General features: G+C 40.4%; 1 protein-coding gene across 9 annotated transcripts in view; it reads left to right on the top strand.

Moving 5' to 3' along the window:
- Positions 1-18192, top strand: part of LOC120531118 (calmodulin-binding transcription activator 1-like) — a 202265-nt gene that overhangs the window by 37892 nt on the left and 146181 nt on the right. For all 9 annotated transcript variants that reach the window (XM_039756226.1, XM_039756225.1, XM_039756224.1 and 6 more), the window contains exon 2: positions 12265-12400. In XM_039756226.1, coding sequence (XP_039612160.1) covers positions 12281-12400 — 120 coding nt within the window. In that variant the 5' untranslated portion in view covers positions 12265-12280. The remainder of the gene's footprint in view (positions 1-12264; positions 12401-18192) is intronic.

The following is an 18192-nucleotide window of genomic DNA, read 5'->3' as shown; positions in this document are numbered from 1 at the left end:
ACTCCTAAGACTCCTCTTTGGCTATTTAAGCTAAAGAATAGGAGAATTCTGGAGTTGTGCATTGAAGTTGCGTAGGAATCTTGTAAGTATTGTTTTTTTTTTTGGATTTTTCTGGTTGCCTGATTATTTTTTACTCTATTTATGCATCTGTAATGGTGCTGCAGTGTTAATTGAAGCAGCATCTATGAATTACTGCTTTGTTCATTTGGCTCACCAAGGCAAATAAGGCAGCAGTTCAGAAATCATTTACTGAAGACAATTAAGCTGTAAAAATGCTAGTTTTAGTACTCATGCGTCTTTCAAGTATCCTACCATGGTTTTAAAGGAGTGTTGCAGTTTCTAATATTGACCGTTCATAGACTTCCTAAATATAATACTTCCTTTCTTGAGAAATTCTCAAACTTAGCATCTATCATAATAACTAACTATGACATGTTCCTTATTGTAGGCTATTTCAGTTTTCATGTGAATGATTAATGTGACCCGAAAGCAAGAGAATTCATGAACTTACTGCATTCCTTTGATATTAATCAGCATGTCAGCCAGCCCACACATAAGGGAGGACACCCTGGATTTAATCATTTCAAAGGGATTAAAAGTTGACTTGAGGCAAGTTGAAGATATCAGTATATCGGACCATTTCTATATGTTATTTGATTGATAACTACAACTAATGAGAAGCGTGTTAAAAAACATTATTTTGATATGTAGGCTGCTTTGCTTTTTGCTAATACTCTAAACAATCAGTCCAATAGCAGTGCTCACCTTAACAAAGCTAATAGTGTAACCAGTAAGGTGAAAAATTTGTGGCCCCTGAAGAGACTGTTAAGAAATCCTCCAGCACTATTATATCTTGGAAGACCCAAAGAGTGTCTGATTTAAAGAGAACATGCCAGAGAGCTGAGCTTAAATGGAGGAAAACTAAACTGATAGTTCACTATGAAATATTGAAGGCACAAATAACTGAATATAACAATGCAGCCTGCCTTGAGGGGCAGTCCTATTTCTCTAAAATTCTACATGATAATGCTAGTAATGCAAGAGTTTTATTCTAAACTAGCAAAATACCCGCGCTTCGCAGTGGAGAAGTAGTGTGTTAAAGAATTAATGAAAAAGAAAAGGAAACATTTTGAAAATAACGTAACATGATTGTCAATGTAATTGTTTTGTCATTGTTATGAGTGTTGCTGTCTTCCACCCATCCTCTTCTGCTTATCCGAGGTCGGGTCGCGGGGGCAGCAGCTTAAGCAGAGAAACCCAGACTTCCCTCTCCCCGGCCACTTCTTCCAGCTCTTCCGGGAGAATCCCAAGGCATTCCCAGGCCAGCCAGGAGACATAGTCCCTCCAGCGTGTCCTGGGTCATCCCAGGGGCCTCCTCCCGGTTGGACGTGCCCGGAACACCTCACCAGGGAGGCGTCCAGGAGGCATCCTGATCAGATGCCCAAGCCACCTCATCTGACTCCTCTCGATGCGGAGGAGCAGCGGCTCTACTCTGAGCCCCTCCCGGATGACTGAGCTTCTCACCCTATCTTTAAGGGAAAGCCCAGACACCCTGCGGAGGAAACTCATTTCAGCCGCTTGTATTCGCGATCTCGTTCTTTCGGTCACTACCCATAGCTCATGACCATAGGTGAGGGTAGGAACGTAGATCGACTGGTAAATTGAGAGCTTTGCCTTACGGCTCAGCTCTTTTTTCACCACGACAGACCGATGCAGAGCCTGCATCACTGCGGATGCCACCGATCCGCCTGTCATCTCACGATCCATTCTTCCCTCACTCGTGAACAAGACCCCGAGATACTTGAACTCCTCCACTTGGGGCAGGATCTCTCCCCCAACCCTGAGAGGGCACTCCACCCTTTTCCGGCTGAGGACCATGGTCTCGGATTTGGAGGTGCTGATTCTCATCCCAGCCGCTTCACACTCAGCTGTGAACCGATCCAGAGAGAGCTGAAGATCACGGCCTGATGAAGCAAACAGGACAACATCATCTGCAAAAAGCAGTGACCCAATCCTGAGTCCACCAAACCGGACCCCTTCAACACCCTGGCTGCGCCTAGAAATTCTGTCCATAAAAGTTATGACAGAATGGTGACAAAGGGCAGCCCTGGCGGTCCAACTCTCACTGGAAACGGGCTCGACTTACTGCCGGCAATGCGGACCAAGCTCTGACACGGTTGTACAGGACCGAACAGCTCTTATCAGGGGGTCCGGTACCCCATACTCCCGGAGCACCCCCCACAGGATTCCCCGAGGGACACGGTCGAATGCCTTTTCCAAGTCCACAAAACACATGTAGACTGGTTGGGCAAACTCCCATGCACCCTCCAGGATCCTGCTAAGGGTGAAGAGCTGGTCCACTGTTCCGACCAGGACTAAAACCCCACTGTTCCTCCTGAATCGGAGGTTCACTATCCGACGGACCCTCCTCTCCAGAACCCCTGAATAGACTTTTCCAGGGAGGCTGAGGAGTGTGATCCCTCTATAGTTGGAACACACCCTCCGGTCCCCCTTTTTAAAGAGGGGACCACCACCCGGTCTGCCAATCCAGAGGCACTGTCCCCGATGTCCATGCGATGTTGCAGAGACGTGTCAACCAAGACAGTCCTACAACATCCAGAGCCTTAAGGAACTCGGCGATCTCATCCACCCCGGGCCCTGCCACCAAGGAGTTTTTGACCACCTCGGTGACTTCAGTCCCAGAGATGGGAGAGCCCACCTCAGAGTCCCCAGGCTCTGCTTCCTCATTGGAAGGCATGTTAGTGGGATTGAGGAGGTCTTCGAAGTACTCCACCCACCGACCCACAACGTCCTGAGTTGAGGTCAGCAGCGCACCATCCCCACCATATACGGTGTTGACACTGCACTGCTTCCCCTCCTGAGACGCCGGACGGTGGACCAGAATCTCCTCGCCGTCCAAAGTGTTCTCCATGGCCTCTCCAAACTCCTCCCATGCCCGAAGTTTTGCCTCAGCAACAACCGAAGCCGCATTCGCTTGGCCTGCCGGTACCTATCAGCTGCCTCCAGAGACCCACAGGACAAAAAAGTCCTATAGGACTCCTTCTTCAGCTTGACGGCATCCCTCACCGCCGGTGTCCACCAACGGGTTGGGGATTGCCGCCGCGACAGGCACCGCCCACCTTGCGGCCACAGCTCCGGTCAGCCCCTCAACAATAGAGGCACGGAACATGGCCCATTCGGACTCAATGTCCCCACCTCCCTCGGGGCGTGGTTGAAGTTCTGCCGAGGTGGGAGTTGAAGCTACTTCTGACAGGGGACTCTGCCAGCCGTTCCCAGCAGACCCTCACAACACGTTTGGGCCTACCAGGTCTGACCGGCATCTTCCCCCACCATCGAAGCCAACTCACCACCAGGTGGTGATCAGTTGACAGCTCCGCCCCTCTCTTCACCCGAGTGTCCAAGACATATGGCGCAAGTCCGGCACACAACCACAAAGTCGATCATCGACCTGAGGCCTAGGGTGTCCTGGTGCCAAGTGCACATATGAACACCCTTATGCTTGAACATGGTGTTCGTTATGGACAATCCGTGGCGAGCACAGAAGTCCAATAACAAAACACCGCCGGGTTCAGATCGGGGCCATTCCTCCCAATCACGCCCTTCCAGGTCTCACTGTCATTGCCCACGTGGGCATTGAAGTCTCCCAGCAAAACGAGGGAATCCCCAGAAGGTATGCCCTCTAGCACCCCCTCCAGAGACTCCAAAAAGGGTGGATACTCCAAACTGCTGTTCGGTGCATACGCACAAACAACAGTCAGGACCCTTCCCCCCACCCGAAAGCGGAGGGAGGCCACCCTCTCGTCCACCGGGGTAAACCCCAATGCACAGGCTCCGAGTCGGGGGGCAATAAGTATGCCCACACCTGCTCGGCCTCACCGGGGCAACTCCAGAGTGGTAGAGAGTCCAGCCCCTCTCAAGGAGATTGGTTCCAGAGTCCAAGCTGTGCGTCGAGGTGAGTCCGACTATATCTAGCCGGAACCTCTCACCCTCTCGCACTAGCTCAGGCTCCTTCCCTTCAGAGAGGTGACATTCCACGCCCCAAGAGCCAGTTTCTGTAGCCGAGGATCAGACCGCCAAGGTCCCGCCTCCAGCCGCCACCCAACTCACACTGCACCCAACCTCCTTGGCCCCTCCCATAGGTGGTGAGCCCATGGGAAGGAGGACCCACGCCTCTTCTTCGGCTGTGCCCGGCCGAGCCCCATGGGTGCAGGCCCGGCCACCAGGCACTCGCCATCGAGCCCCACCCCCAGGCCTGGCTCCAGAGGGGGGCCCCGGTGACCCGCATCCGGGCAAACGTCGTCCACAGTTTTTATTCTTCATTGGAGGTGTTGAACCGTTCTTTGTCTCATCCCTCACCTAGGACCAGTTTGCCTATATATATATATATATATATATATATACACACACACACACACATATATATAAACAGTATACATATACACATATATATACATATATACATATACACACATACATACACACATATAAACATATATACATATATACATATATATACACATACATATATACATATATATATATATACATCTATATATATATATATATATATATATATATATATATATATATATATATGCTGTATACCCTTTGGGTTGCAAGCAGCTGTTGCTGGGCTTGCCAGAATCCATCGAGAATGAAAAACATTATTTGTAATGATTCTTAAATGTATTTATCCATTCCTAAATAATTAAATGGGCAGGCTATTTCGTATCAGTGCAATACGCTGCTTGTTAAAACGGATAACTTCTGCTCTCACGTGCACGTAGTGCTGCGTGGGTATTATGAACTATCGTATCTGTTCAAGTTCTATTTAAATTTTAAATATAAGTAATTTTTATTTAGTCGACAGAAATATGTTTGGTGGGAATGTAAGTTAAATTTAGTAATCATTGCATAAATTTTTCTTCACCATAGAAATGTAAAGACTAAAGAAAACTTACATTCTTACCAAAGATATTTCTGTCGACTAAATAGAACTTACTTATATCCAAATAGAACTTGAAAAGATATATTTTTTCGAATCTGAGTGCGCATTTTAGATCGACTACATCGAGCCCCGTGCTATTGTGCTCTCGCCTGCCTGCCTCAATAAGTCACCGTTGCTTCGCTCTTACTTTTTTACCGTTCATTTAATCATGGGCCTCTCTACAGTTTTGTTTATTTTCGGGTTGTAATGTTCATTAAATTTACGTATCATCTGGTCCATTGGCAGACCATGCATCTCACACCTAGGCCTTCAGTAGTGCTCCGTCTGAATTAACCCGCCCCTCAAAAAGGTATCAAAAAATATATTTTTACTTATGAATATGCTAAGCACAGTCCTTCACCCACGAATATTTACCTTATATGGGCAGGGACTCAATTACGTGGGAGGCGTGATGACGCGAGACACAACTCCGTCTTCCACGACCATCGAGCTGCAGTCTATTACAGTATATGAACGAAAAAATAGGTTCCAGTTATGACCATTACGTGTAGAATTTCAAAATGAAACCTGCCCAACATTTGTAAGTAAGCTCTAAGGAATGAGCCTGCCAAATTTCAGCCTGCTACCTACACAGGAAGTTGGAGAATTAGTGATGAGTGAGTCAGTGAGTGAGTCAGTCAGTGAGGGCGTTGCCTTTTATTAGTATAGATTATAGATCATTTTCTAAACCCAATTCACTCAATGGAATACCTCCTAAAAACAACTAGTGAAAGATGTGAGGCTTTTGCTATATTTTTACTTTTTCATATACGAAGTATAGAGAAAGTATTGTAATTGTCCAAATATGTGATGTCGAGAGATTTCTGAATCTTGGCGTTTTAGACCTTTCTGACTTTCTCGTATGCAAAGTATAGGAATCCTCCAAAAATTCCACTTTTAGATTTTGATGAACCTCGTCGTTTTAGACCTCCTTGAGTCCGAAAATACCATTTTTGGAATTATGTCTGTATGTATGTGTGTACAGTATGTAAACAACCAAATTTTGCATATAAGTATTAGGTACAAAATGTAGATTTCTATCAATTTTTTGGCTATTTCTCTTAACCTGGAAGTGGTACTTTACCTTTTATTCATGCAGCTGCAGAGTCCGATTTATTCAACTTTACTTTTATAATAAGTGTTCAATATATTTATAATTTGTTTTGATTCATTGTTTATGGTTCTTTAACATACATAATATAATAATGTAATCATTGTCTTGCGGTTTACTCCTGAAATATCCATCCCCATATCTGAGTATACAAGAAGGTCTAGAGGAGACCACTCCCGATTTTATTTAAATAAAAAATACATGATACTTGAAATAAAATAGTACTTCTCCCCCAAATTTAATCCTGTTGAACCCCAACATGCTCTTTTAAGTGAGTTAAATTTTTTCACAGAACCCGAACTACATAGAATAATTTCTCAGCTGAAACCCTCCTCCTGTGTCCCTGACCCAATAGCAACAGGCTTGTTCAAAGTAGTCTCTTATGTCCCAATTAATGGTTTACTTGATATAGTGAAGTCATCATTAGATACGAGGGTCTTCCCTGGCTGTCTAAAGATTGTAGTTGCTAAACCCCTGCTCAAGAAAAATAATCTCGACAACTCTGTCTTTGACAACTTTAGAACAATTTCTAACCTGCCTTGCTTAAGTAAAATTCTAGACAGTTTTTAAGCAGCTAAATTATTATTTGATTACACATTCTATTCTTGACAAGTTTCAGCCAGGTTTTAGAACAAATCATAGTACAGAAACTGTGCTGGTTAAAATTGTAAATGATTTGCAGGTTATTGCTGACAGATGCCGTATATCTGTTCTTGTTTTCTTAGACTTGAGTGCAGCATTTGACACTGTACACCACATTATTCTTATAAATCACCTTAGGCAATGGGTGGGTTTCTCCTGCAGCGTTTTAAATTGGTTTGTCTTACTTAGCAGGTAGAAAATTCTTTTTAGTTGTGGTGATTGTACTTTGAAGATCCATGGTATTGTATATGATGTACCACAAGGATCTATTCTGAGTCAACTGTTTTTTTCAGTCTACAAGCTTTCTATAAGACAGATTATCTCAAAATACAAGGTGAGCCACTACAGCTATGCAGAGTACACGCAGTTTTAGGTATCAATAGCACCTGATGACCTCGATGCTCTTGGCTCTCTGATCCAATGTCTTAGCAGTATTTAGTGATTGGCAAATATGGTATTAGAAATAAAATTGATTCATTAGGTTTAAAAGTAGGTGAAGGTAAACAATTTAGAGTTAATCATTGACTCTAACCTAAATATTAAATCTCATATTAACCAGATTACTAGGACTGCATTTTTTTTTACTTAAGGAATATAGCAAAAGTTAGACCTCTTATAACATTACAAGATACTAAAAATTCACACTTTTGTTTTTAGTTGACTAGATTACTGTAATGCACTCCTAATAGAACAACCTAAGAAAGATGTGAATTGGTTGCAATTTGTGCAAAATGTAACAGCCAGAATCTTAACTAGAAAAAGAAGATCTGACCACATCTCACCAGTTTTACCGTCATTACATTGGTTGCCCTTGTCATTTACAATTAACTTTAAAATACTTCTAGTGGTGTATAAAGCCTTAGATAATCTTGCTGCTTCCCATATTTTGGAATGTCTCCAAGTTGTAACCTTAGATCTTTTAATGGTGGTCTGCTTATAATTCCAAGAGCCAAGATTAAAAGAAGCAGTGAGGCGGCCTGTTGCTGTTATGTTCCTAAAATCTGGAAGACTTTACCAACAGAAATCCATCAGGCTAATACTGTGTAACATTAAAAAAAAAATGCTAAAAACCAAGTATTTTTATTTGGCTTTTTTGTAGCTACATTTTGGTTGTACTACTTATAGACTATATAGGCACAGAATTATTATATTCTTCAGGGATTTGCAATCTTTAATAATCTCTGCTTTCGTCAGCTGTCTTTTTTTCGGTTCTTCTGGTTCACCACCTGATCAAGGCACCATGCAGCTGCTTGTAGCGCAGTCCATGAGGCCAACTTCATTCTGTCCTCTCAAATGAAGGCTGAAAACAAAGAGGAATGAATTCAGCACATTTATGTTAGTTAGAATGCCCAGAGGGGGCTGGGTGGTGTTTTGGCCCTGGAACCCCTGCAGATTTTATTTTTCTCTTCAGCTTAACTGGAGCTTTTTTTCTGTCCTCCCAGGCATCTGACCTCATCACCAGACTCATGTTTAGATACTAACATCATAATATTGTATATAAGAAGGCTTTTCTTCTACTTGATATTTATCTGTTTTTTAAGATAGTATAGATTTATGTTTTTTCTTTGTTACTTATTCTTTAATATTATTGTCTTTTTTTCTTGTAGCTGTCTCCGTAACATCTTGTAAAGCACTTTGAACTAAACTGTTTGTATGAAAATGTGCTGTATAAATAAATGTAGTTATTCTATTGGATTGTGCTTTGCGTCTTGTTTGCTTAGATTGTCTTGTGAGGCAACTGTTTTTCACTATTTTGAGATTTTTCTGGTATTTTTCCCTTTTTGAAATAAATCACCATTTATAAAGATTTCTTGATTCATTTGTCTCTTCAAGCTGAAGGCTTCTGTGGTTTCCTTTCCCTTGGGAGACATCATAGATATTAGAAGTCTGTTAAAGGCATTTTGAATTTGAAAGCCAGTTTTCCCGTTTCTGGCCCTGGATAGGCCACAGCCTGAGGCAGTACTGTGGGATGTGACAGGAGTGGGGTGAGGCTAGTCTGAACACACCAGAGGAGATCGTAGTGCGATGTGGTGTCTATTTGAAGGGCTCATGCCCTTTTCACTATGATCCAGACTCCAAATCATAACACTATCAACATCATTGCAGCTTTTTAGTGAGTGGATTTGTGTCAGGACCTTTTGTTCAAAACTGAAAAATCAAACAATCTAAGTAAGTTTTGCAAGTTTACATATTTCTAGCTGCATGAAAATGGAGTATAGTTTGGCATATATACTTTGTGGAATTTCATCTCATAACATTTCATTTACTTTTTCCGTTCAGAGCCATGCACAAGTGGTCAAGAAGGACTAAGAGGTTTATTTTCAGTCGTGTTTCTGTACCTCTGTCAGGATTGCCTTTAATCCTCCTACATACAGTATATACAAGAACAAATGCACTACCTGGAACCCATAGTAAGGTAGTAGCATGGTTTTAATGGTTGAACCCCATTCCCAACACTTTATGCTTTCTTTGAAAATGACAGCAAATGAATGATAAAGTTCAAAGTGCCCCCTCTGCACTGTACATATGTAATAGACATTCTAATGAAATTGACTGGGGCTTAAACTCTTGGCCTTGTCAAGGATGTTCCCTTATGCACTCCAATTTCAGAGATACAGTATGTAGGATCAACTGTGGGGAATACTTGAATTTACAATCAGTGGTTATTTTGGCCAACTGAAGATTAAGTTCAACCAAATCATACAGCAAGACAGTGATCCCTAACTGAAGAAGCACTTGACATAAATCTGTGCGAAATATTGTAACATGAAATAAGAAATACATTCTGGAAGACCCTTTTTTGAAAAAGCCAGAGCTCATGTTCAGTAAAAGACTTCCATTTGAGCTGAGGTGGACTTGAACCGAGTACCTATAGGGTGATTTCTTTTTTCATAAAGGCATGTGGTGTGATTTCTGTGAGGGGGAAAATGTAGAGCCATTAGCAACATATTAACTTCTTTCTTTTTTTTGTTTATACCTGAAGAACTCTCATACTCATCCATTTTTTTATCTGTTGTTTTTGTATTTTAATTTCTTTGAAATTAAAACTCATGTATTAAAATAAAAAAATATATATTTTAGGTAGTGTTTCCTTTCATATTGTTTATTTGAAATGTAATTGGTGTCTGTGTTGTCCCTGTGATGTTGTGGCTTCCTGTCCATGGTCAGTTCCTGCCTTGTACCTGATCTTATTCGGACATTACATTTAGTTTTAGATTAGCTTTTATCTCATGCATACTTTTCTGTTTTACTTTTATATAATTAGTTTTTCATTTTTGTATTTGCAGTATTGCTACAGATTAATAATGGAGTTTAGTTTGTTCTACAATCAGACAGAACTATAGTTTTGGTTTAATTTTAGTATACGCTTTACAGGTGTTTCCTGTTAAAAACAAGTAAAAACAAAACCAGGTACTTATTATGAACAATTTAATACAGTTTTAAAATCTTAACCCTTATTGACCTAAAGGGTTTTTGGTATTATTGCGATTAAATTACACACCCAAAAATAAAGGTCTGTCATTCTATTTATGTAATAAAAGAGCTGAAAATAGCTGAACAATAGTAAGTACAACACACCAATTTTTTAAAGGAAAATATTTATATGATTCAAAACCTTTGTTTACAAAAGTAGCAATTGAATAAAAAAATGAAAAAAATTGGCGATTTGAAACTACATAACTAAGACATTTTATGATGCACAATCCTGGAATCAATTTTCTTTTGTGATCCAATCTGTCAGCAATTATTGTGCCAAGTTTAGATTTCATATCCCATAGCACTGCAAAGTTGTACTGTTTGAAAGAACAAAGGAAAGAAAGAACAAACAAAGTAACTTACTTTATTTGTCCCCAGGGGGACATTTGGCTTAAAAAATATAAACACAAACACTATAGTGTGAACACTCACCAGAATGACTAAATAGGAAGAAAATAAAAAAAGAAAGACAGCAAACTTCTGAGTAAGCAGTTACAGTGAGGTGTTCCACAGTCGTATTGCTGTTGGTAGCGTTTTCTGATAACTTCTGCTGAATGATTTATTGGCTCAAAGTCCTCAGTGTTAGTGTGTTAGAGAGAGGCTGTGCAGCATTGTTCATAATGACACTCCAGGGGCTCCATAGGGTGTCCTATAGCTAATCCTGCCCTTGTAATTAGCATGTTGATTCAGTGGGCCTCTCTTGAAGAGATGTTACCAGTCCAGCACACCGCAGCATAGAAAGTCACACTGGCCATCACAGAGTTGTAGAAGATGTGAAGGATGTCATTATCCACATTCAATTAATGTGGTCTCCTAAGATCAAGGAACCCGCTCTGCCCTTTTTTATATAGTTCCTCTGATAGCACATTTTAGTTTTAATTGCTCACTTTTTCATCAATGCTCATTTATTCATTTCCAGTTCCCTTCCTGCCTTTTCCACTCTGTCAGATCATTTCAGGTGAAAACTGTCCAGCATGTGAAATAATAAATTTAAGCTGGTGTTCCACAATACACAAATGCCATATACAAGAAGTGCAAAAACATCAGCAGCTTGTCATAATGGGTATAGCCTGGAATGGTGTGTGGGCAGCTTGAGGTTGGACAACTGATCTCAAAAATAACAGGAAGGCGTGTTAATGAAGACTCGATGAGCCAGTCTTGCCCCACAAATGTTTAATTGAAAAACAAGTAAGAAATGTTTATTAATACATTTTTAGTTTCAGTGATGTGGCAGCTCAGGTTGTCCCAGGCGTAAGTCTGGTTATGACGAGAAATGAAAATAATGTTTGTAAATTATTATTTTATTTCAGGTAGTCTTTCAACTGCATTAATAGTTTTATTTAGCTCTAGTTTTTCACACCAGTTTTGCCATTTTTTTTTTTTTTTTTACTAATAGTTTTCATCTTCATTTTCATTTTTATTAAGTATAATAATCTTAACAACAGCAGCCTTGGGGCTTTGCTAAACAATAATGTCTCTTGGGGTAGCTATGCTACTTCCTGTAATCAACTGGTCATCTGCTCACCTTCTGTCAGAAACGATTCTCCTTCTCTCACCTCTGGCCTACCTTCCACCCATCAGCTAGGCCCTTGTCTGCTTCTGCCTTCCAACGTTCAGATCACCAGTCCTCTGGCCAGTACCAGATACAGGACCCAGTGTCACTTCTTGGTGTCTCAGTAACTTGCAAAAGTCCTTATATGTATGGGGTGAGTTTCCCTTAGTGCCACTAGCTACCCACTTATGAGGTATACAAGGGAAAACTGAACTGGCTGCCCTTTCTGGTATTCTCACAAGGCACCCACATAATGTCCCATATTAGCTTGGAAAACATCACTGCAATTATTAAACCTATTTTTTATTTATCTTCCCTGCTTGACTCAAGTCTGCATTGGTAGGGCCTCCTGCAATTTATGAAGGGTATTGCTGCCTCTGTTTCTGTTACAGTGTACATGGGGTACCTGAACCTGTTCATCACTGATTGGTGGTCTCTCTGTGTTCTCTGCTAATTATTCTGTTCATCTTCTAGGCCACAGAATGGGTCAATGATCCTGTACAACAGAAAGAAGGTCAAATACCGGAAAGATGGCTACTGCTGGAAGAAACGAAAAGATGGCAAAACTACAAGGGAAGACCACATGAAACTGAAGGTCCAGGGTGTAGAGGTAGGAATTTTGCGAGAGGGCATCACTGACGATTAGCTGCTTGGTTTTACATGCTTATCACTTCTGCGTCATTGTGAACAGAGTGGACTTGGGAGATCAGATTTTTTGCAGAACTAAAAATGAAAAGAAATGCTGCTCAATCTGAGCCATGCTTGTGCCAGGCAGATGTGTTCTTTGTTATCTCACTCAGTCGTGCTGATACATATCTTATATCCCACTTTAATATCTGATGCTCAGTGTGGCACTTTTTATTGCTAAACATCTCAGCGTAAACTTGTAAAGCATTGGACTGCTCAGGGGAGCAGCTTTCATTGAGAACATCCTTCTCACATGTGTTGAAAATTTGTGCCACACACTTTTAAAAGGTTTGAAATATGGGGGATCCAGGAAGATCCCTAAGATGCCCTAATTAGCCCCTTGGATAGCTAAAATGATTAAAAATTATAAGAGAGGATGAGGGACCCCAAAATATTTTTTTCAAAGCATGCTATGATGTTATATATCACTTACTGCCTATTACTGTGTTTTAGAGAAAGTATGGTAGCAGCCAGCAGACAGCTCTGCACGGGCTGGAAAGGAAAGCTGCTGACTGTGAGAGCTTCTGGCATCTGGAGGGGGCAGAGTCTTTGGTAGAAAAAGTATAATAGGTGTCCCACACAGCTGTTAGTGCTTGTCTTGCTCTCAGGGTTGTTGAAGCGAGTGATCGTAGATAGAAGAATTCACTGTGATTGCTGATACGGTGACACTGATGGTGTTCATGTTGTAGGATTTATTTTCGAAGTCCCATGCTTCAGCCTTCCATGCTCTTAACTAACTAGAGCTGCAGTGCAAGTCTGCGGCAGGGTGTCAAATTGGTTCACAGCACACAATTGCCTCAATCTGCATGATAAAATAGCCATTTTAATGTTGTACATACAGTATGTGTCATGAAAAGTGTCTGTTCTGTGCAGTGTTGGTCAAAAGCGCAAGATGGTGTGACTTTTGTTTGCAGATTGTGTGTCCATATATGCTGTGTTTGTCTACCTAAGATATGCATATTTCATACTTCTAAATCCCTTTATAAGATGTATTTTTCAAAATTCCCATTGTGTACTCAAAACTTACTTTAAATTTCATTTGCCACAAATGTGCCTAAGCCCTTAGCCAGTCCTGGCCCCTCTCTAAAAATTCTGCTGATTCTGCATTATCTGCTGTTCCACCTTGTTTGGTATCCTCTGCAAGCTTAACTAACTTATTGAGTATATTTTTCTCCATATCATTTTTATATATTAAAAATAGCAGTGGCCCCAGTGCTGAGTCCTGAAGGACAAAATGTTAACATCACCTAATTTTGAAAACGTTCCCCTCACCATAACCTTTGCTTCCTGTGTTTGCGTCAATTTAGTACCCACCTACACACCAAGTTTCGGATTCTTATTTTTTATAGATTAAACACTAACCTTTCATGTGGTGCCTTCTGAAAATCAAGATAAATAATAACATGTGCCCTCGCCTATAATATACTTTGTTACTTTGTAGAATTCCAATATATTAGTAAAACACAACCTTAACTGATAGCATTCTACAAAGATATATTTTGTATATTTCATAGTAAGATTTCAGTGTTCATCCAGCACTAAAAAACTAATCGACTCTCCTGATTACCCCTTAATTTCTCAGACTGTGCTTGAAATATTAAGTATATCCACCAGATTTTTATTATAAAGAGCAGTCATTCCCCCCACATAGGATATGGTATCAAGCAAAATATAAGTAAGGACATGACCCTCAAGAGTAGTTTCCTTTCAAAATGTCAAAGAGAGAAGCTTCCCAAATAACTATACCGATGGAACGTCCCTTTATAAAATCTCCTACATCTGCCAAGTTAAACCAATGACACTGTCATTATAGTTTGAGTTGTATCTTCATCACAGCCATAGAGGTTCTTGATCTCCTTTCACTCCTCTTTGCCTTTTTCTTCTGACAAATAAACAGAACTCTGACTTGACATCTGTCTGATTAGAAGTTTTCTTTGGGTGTTGCACTACCACAATTAGAATTGACACAGTAATTTGTAACTGTGATTGCAAGCATTTAAAGGGAGGAAAATGTTTTAGTGCACATTCATTTTCTTGTGAGTAAGGGAGTTGTTTACTGTAGGAAAAATAGGCCAGAGAAATCAGCACAAGCGTATAATAGTAATATAATTTTTGTAACTTGGCAGGTGAAAGTGAAGTATGCTGTCCTGTGGCAGAAGGAGAGGAATCTTAAAAATCCTTAGTCTTCAGACTTGATACATGCTGTAACTTTGGCATAGCCACTATTGTGTGAGGTCTACTTAGATATCTTTTTTATAGTCCAAGGATGTTCAAAGTGTAAGGGGTTTGATATCAGCTTCCAGATTAGCCAAGGCCTTTGAATTTCAGTATTTATTTAAGTATTGTGAAATAACATTTTTAATCTATCATATTGCCCATTACCATTGCCTATATCTAGGGGTTTATGGCTTTTTATTACTTGTTGAAAATTGCCTATTTAATATTATGTTTAATACCTTTACATTTTGCCACCTTAGGAATTTGACAATAGTGTAAAGGAGGAACCTCCATACTGTTACAGCTGTAAAAACATGCTGCATGCTGGGAAGGATCACAAATGGCAAATTGGTGTAATTGAAGGGGTCAAACAAGCCACTTGCCACAATTTCATTCCCAGGAAGAATTTTGGTCACAATGCTGACCAAAATGAATTATAGTCCCTGCTAAGCAGGGTGAACTCAATACCCACAAGATAAAAGATGATTCTTAGGTGAAATGTCAGTCAAGTAAAAGACATGTGGGACAGATCTGGAGAAGGTACACATTGACAATGTAAATTGGTCCTCGGGAATGTGAGCTGTCACTTTACTGTAAAGGAGCTAGAGCTTGGGAAAGTACCAGCTAGATATAGATGGACTCACTTTAGCATGTGCCATTGGCTCTGAAGTCTGATGTCTTGTTCAAAACGCTCTGTCCTTCTCACTCTGGAGTTGCCCTACAGGACAAGCTCTAGCTAGGTACTGTATAAGAGTGACTTTGAGATAAATAAAAGAAAATATAAGCCATTGCTTTTGTGTATCCAACTTAAAAATATTTGAAGGAGTTTTTAGACAAAGCGAGACTAATGCTCAAAAAACTGTTGACTACTGCATTTTATTTTAACACTCATATGGGGGAATGATGGAGATGCTGAACTTGGAGAGGCATTATTAAGATGAACAGCCAACCTGGTCTGAGTCTGAGACATGAATTGTTTTGGAAATTGTTTTCTTGTACTGATCATGAATTGTCAAGACAGCGTTTCTATAATATATAAACATTTTAAAGTCCCTTCCTTTAAAAGATCCCAGAGTACAGTGGGGAAAAGATCTCTTACTCAACATTTCAGAAATGGGAGTGTAAGGCAGCCACACACAGAATTCACTCTAGTTCCATAGGTGCAAAATATTCAATTATTCAACTTAGAATCTTTTATTGAGCATCTGTCTTGTTTGAAATTGTCCAAGATGTTTCCAGGGCAAGATCCTACATGTGAACATTGCAATCAAGCTCTAGCTTCACTGGGCCACATGTTTTAGATATGTACTAAATTAACACCATTCTGGACAATAATCTTTAAATGCCTATCAGACAGCCTTGGTGTCACAATCTCTTCTTATCCATTAACAGCTGTGTTTGGTGTACTCCTAGATGGTGTTAAAGTGGAGAAGGACAAACAAACTGTAATTGTTTTTACTTCAGTATTAGCACGTCAACTCATCTTGTTCAACTGGAAGAATCCCACCCCACCTCTTTTAAGTCAGTTGGTAACTGATGTTATATACTATTTGAAATTGGAAAAAAATCTAATTCTTACTTAGAGGATCTGTTCAAAATTTTTTTAAAACCTGGCAAGACCAATCAATGACATTTTATAAAAGCATTTATATTAGGGGAAAAGACTTTCTCTCTTTACTACTCATAACAGTCTGATTGTTGGCCTTCCTCTGTTTGTAATGGGTGGGGTTGTTTTGATTTTAGTTTTGTTAAGTTTAACTTGATTGTATGGACTGCTATAAGCTTTTAATAATAATAAACACAGTGTTCAACAATAGTGTTCAACAATAAGGAACTTATGAACTCCTAATGATTACATGGTAGCAGAGCCAAAGCTCATTCATTGACTTTGTTGTCATGTCACCTGGTCTGAGTTTGCAGGACTAGATACTCTGGTGAAGGGAAAGCTGCCAAGCTGTCTTAGGGTGCTGGTTCACATGGTGACATTGGTGGCAACACAGAATAAAGAGACCTGAGCAAGGTCAAAAAAGGGGTCCTGACTATGCATACTATGTTCTTCTATTTAAAATGAGTTCAACTCTCGGGGAGTCAAGTCTCAATACAGTGCTTTGTGCGACTCCCAAATCTTGCTGGGTATGTTCTCAGAAGAGAAAATACTTGAATAATCTAGTCTGAGTTACAGTGGCATGGACTAATAGGTAGATGAGAACCCACCATAAATCTTGAAGTTTCCGGACACTATTGTATCATGGTTAGCATGCCTTGTCATTACCGCACTGAAGATTGTGATATGAGAGGGTTAGAGGTGCCATTTTCAACAGCATGGAAGTGAGTTATGAGAATGGAAGATTGAGTGGCCAGACTAAAGTAGAATTTTGGGTCCAGGAGCAATACAGTTTTCTCACTAGCCATTAAACTGAGGTTCAACCTTTTGTCCTTTAACACATAAATGACAGGTCGTGGGATTTACCAGTCTAGTCCGGTCTTGTTTTGGGACTTGAAAGAGATTTACATTGTGGGAAGTGCCTAAAGTTTACACTTCTGGGTGTGTTGCTACATGGCATTTAGTTCTAGAATTTGTGGAGCGTGAATTATTTTTGCATACTTGGCATCAATGTAGATACATTTGAATAGTATAAGGTTCTCCCAAGGGTGTGTTGAATCTTCTCCTATATTTGTAGCTATTAAAAACAGAATATCAAAACTTAGTCAAAGCTTGCAGGCTATTCTGTTTGGCATAACAGGGGAGGAATCTGTGCTAGTTGCAAAGGATATTCTGAATGTGGTATCTGCTATGCAGTGGAGTTTTCAAAATCAAATGAGACATGATTTGAGTTTATAGTCCTTTCTCAGAAAAACATTTTTAAGCACTCTCATGGCTTGTATCCTTTATTTCATTGTTCCCAAGTAATCCAAGTAATTATGCCAATTGTGCAGCTATTCCTCATGCTGTTTAGTCACAAGTAGTAATCATTTCCTTGCCACTTGTTGCACTGCATATCTCCCAGTGCTCCCTGGACCGCACAGGCGCTGGTGTGTGGAGTTTCTGGCAGTGTTTGAGTAGATTGGACCACTTGAGGTCCGCTGTCAAGACTTTGCAATTATGGAATGAAGAACTCTGTTGTTGCCTGTTCCCCTTAAACAGTGCATTTATTTAGGGTGTTGTCATAGCTTTAAGTTTAATGTTTGTCTATTTTTTCTGAGTTTTTCTTTCCACAGAGTAGCCAGTTATCATAGGCGGGTATCTCATTTTAGTTTTTGTTAGGCTGCTATAGCCCACCCAGTTCTTTTGTGTTTCATTGCTTCTTCAAAATAAATAGAGACTTGTTAGAGTGTGACACCACTGTCTCCCATCCAGCAGTACCCTTTGAATCAATCATTTTCCTTGCTCCCTTCAAAACAGTTCCACTGCCTTCACTGTATGGTGCATTCATCACTTAATTTTGAGGTGTGACAGCACAGGTAAGAAAATTAAGCCACTACATCCACACATGCTAG

The sequence above is a fragment of the Polypterus senegalus genome, chromosome 6, assembly GCF_016835505.1.
Source record: "Polypterus senegalus isolate Bchr_013 chromosome 6, ASM1683550v1, whole genome shotgun sequence".
Lineage (NCBI taxonomy): Eukaryota > Metazoa > Chordata > Cladistia > Polypteriformes > Polypteridae > Polypterus > Polypterus senegalus.
The sequence above is the reverse complement of the archived record's forward strand: the minus strand, read 5'-3'. Positions and strand labels throughout refer to the sequence as shown.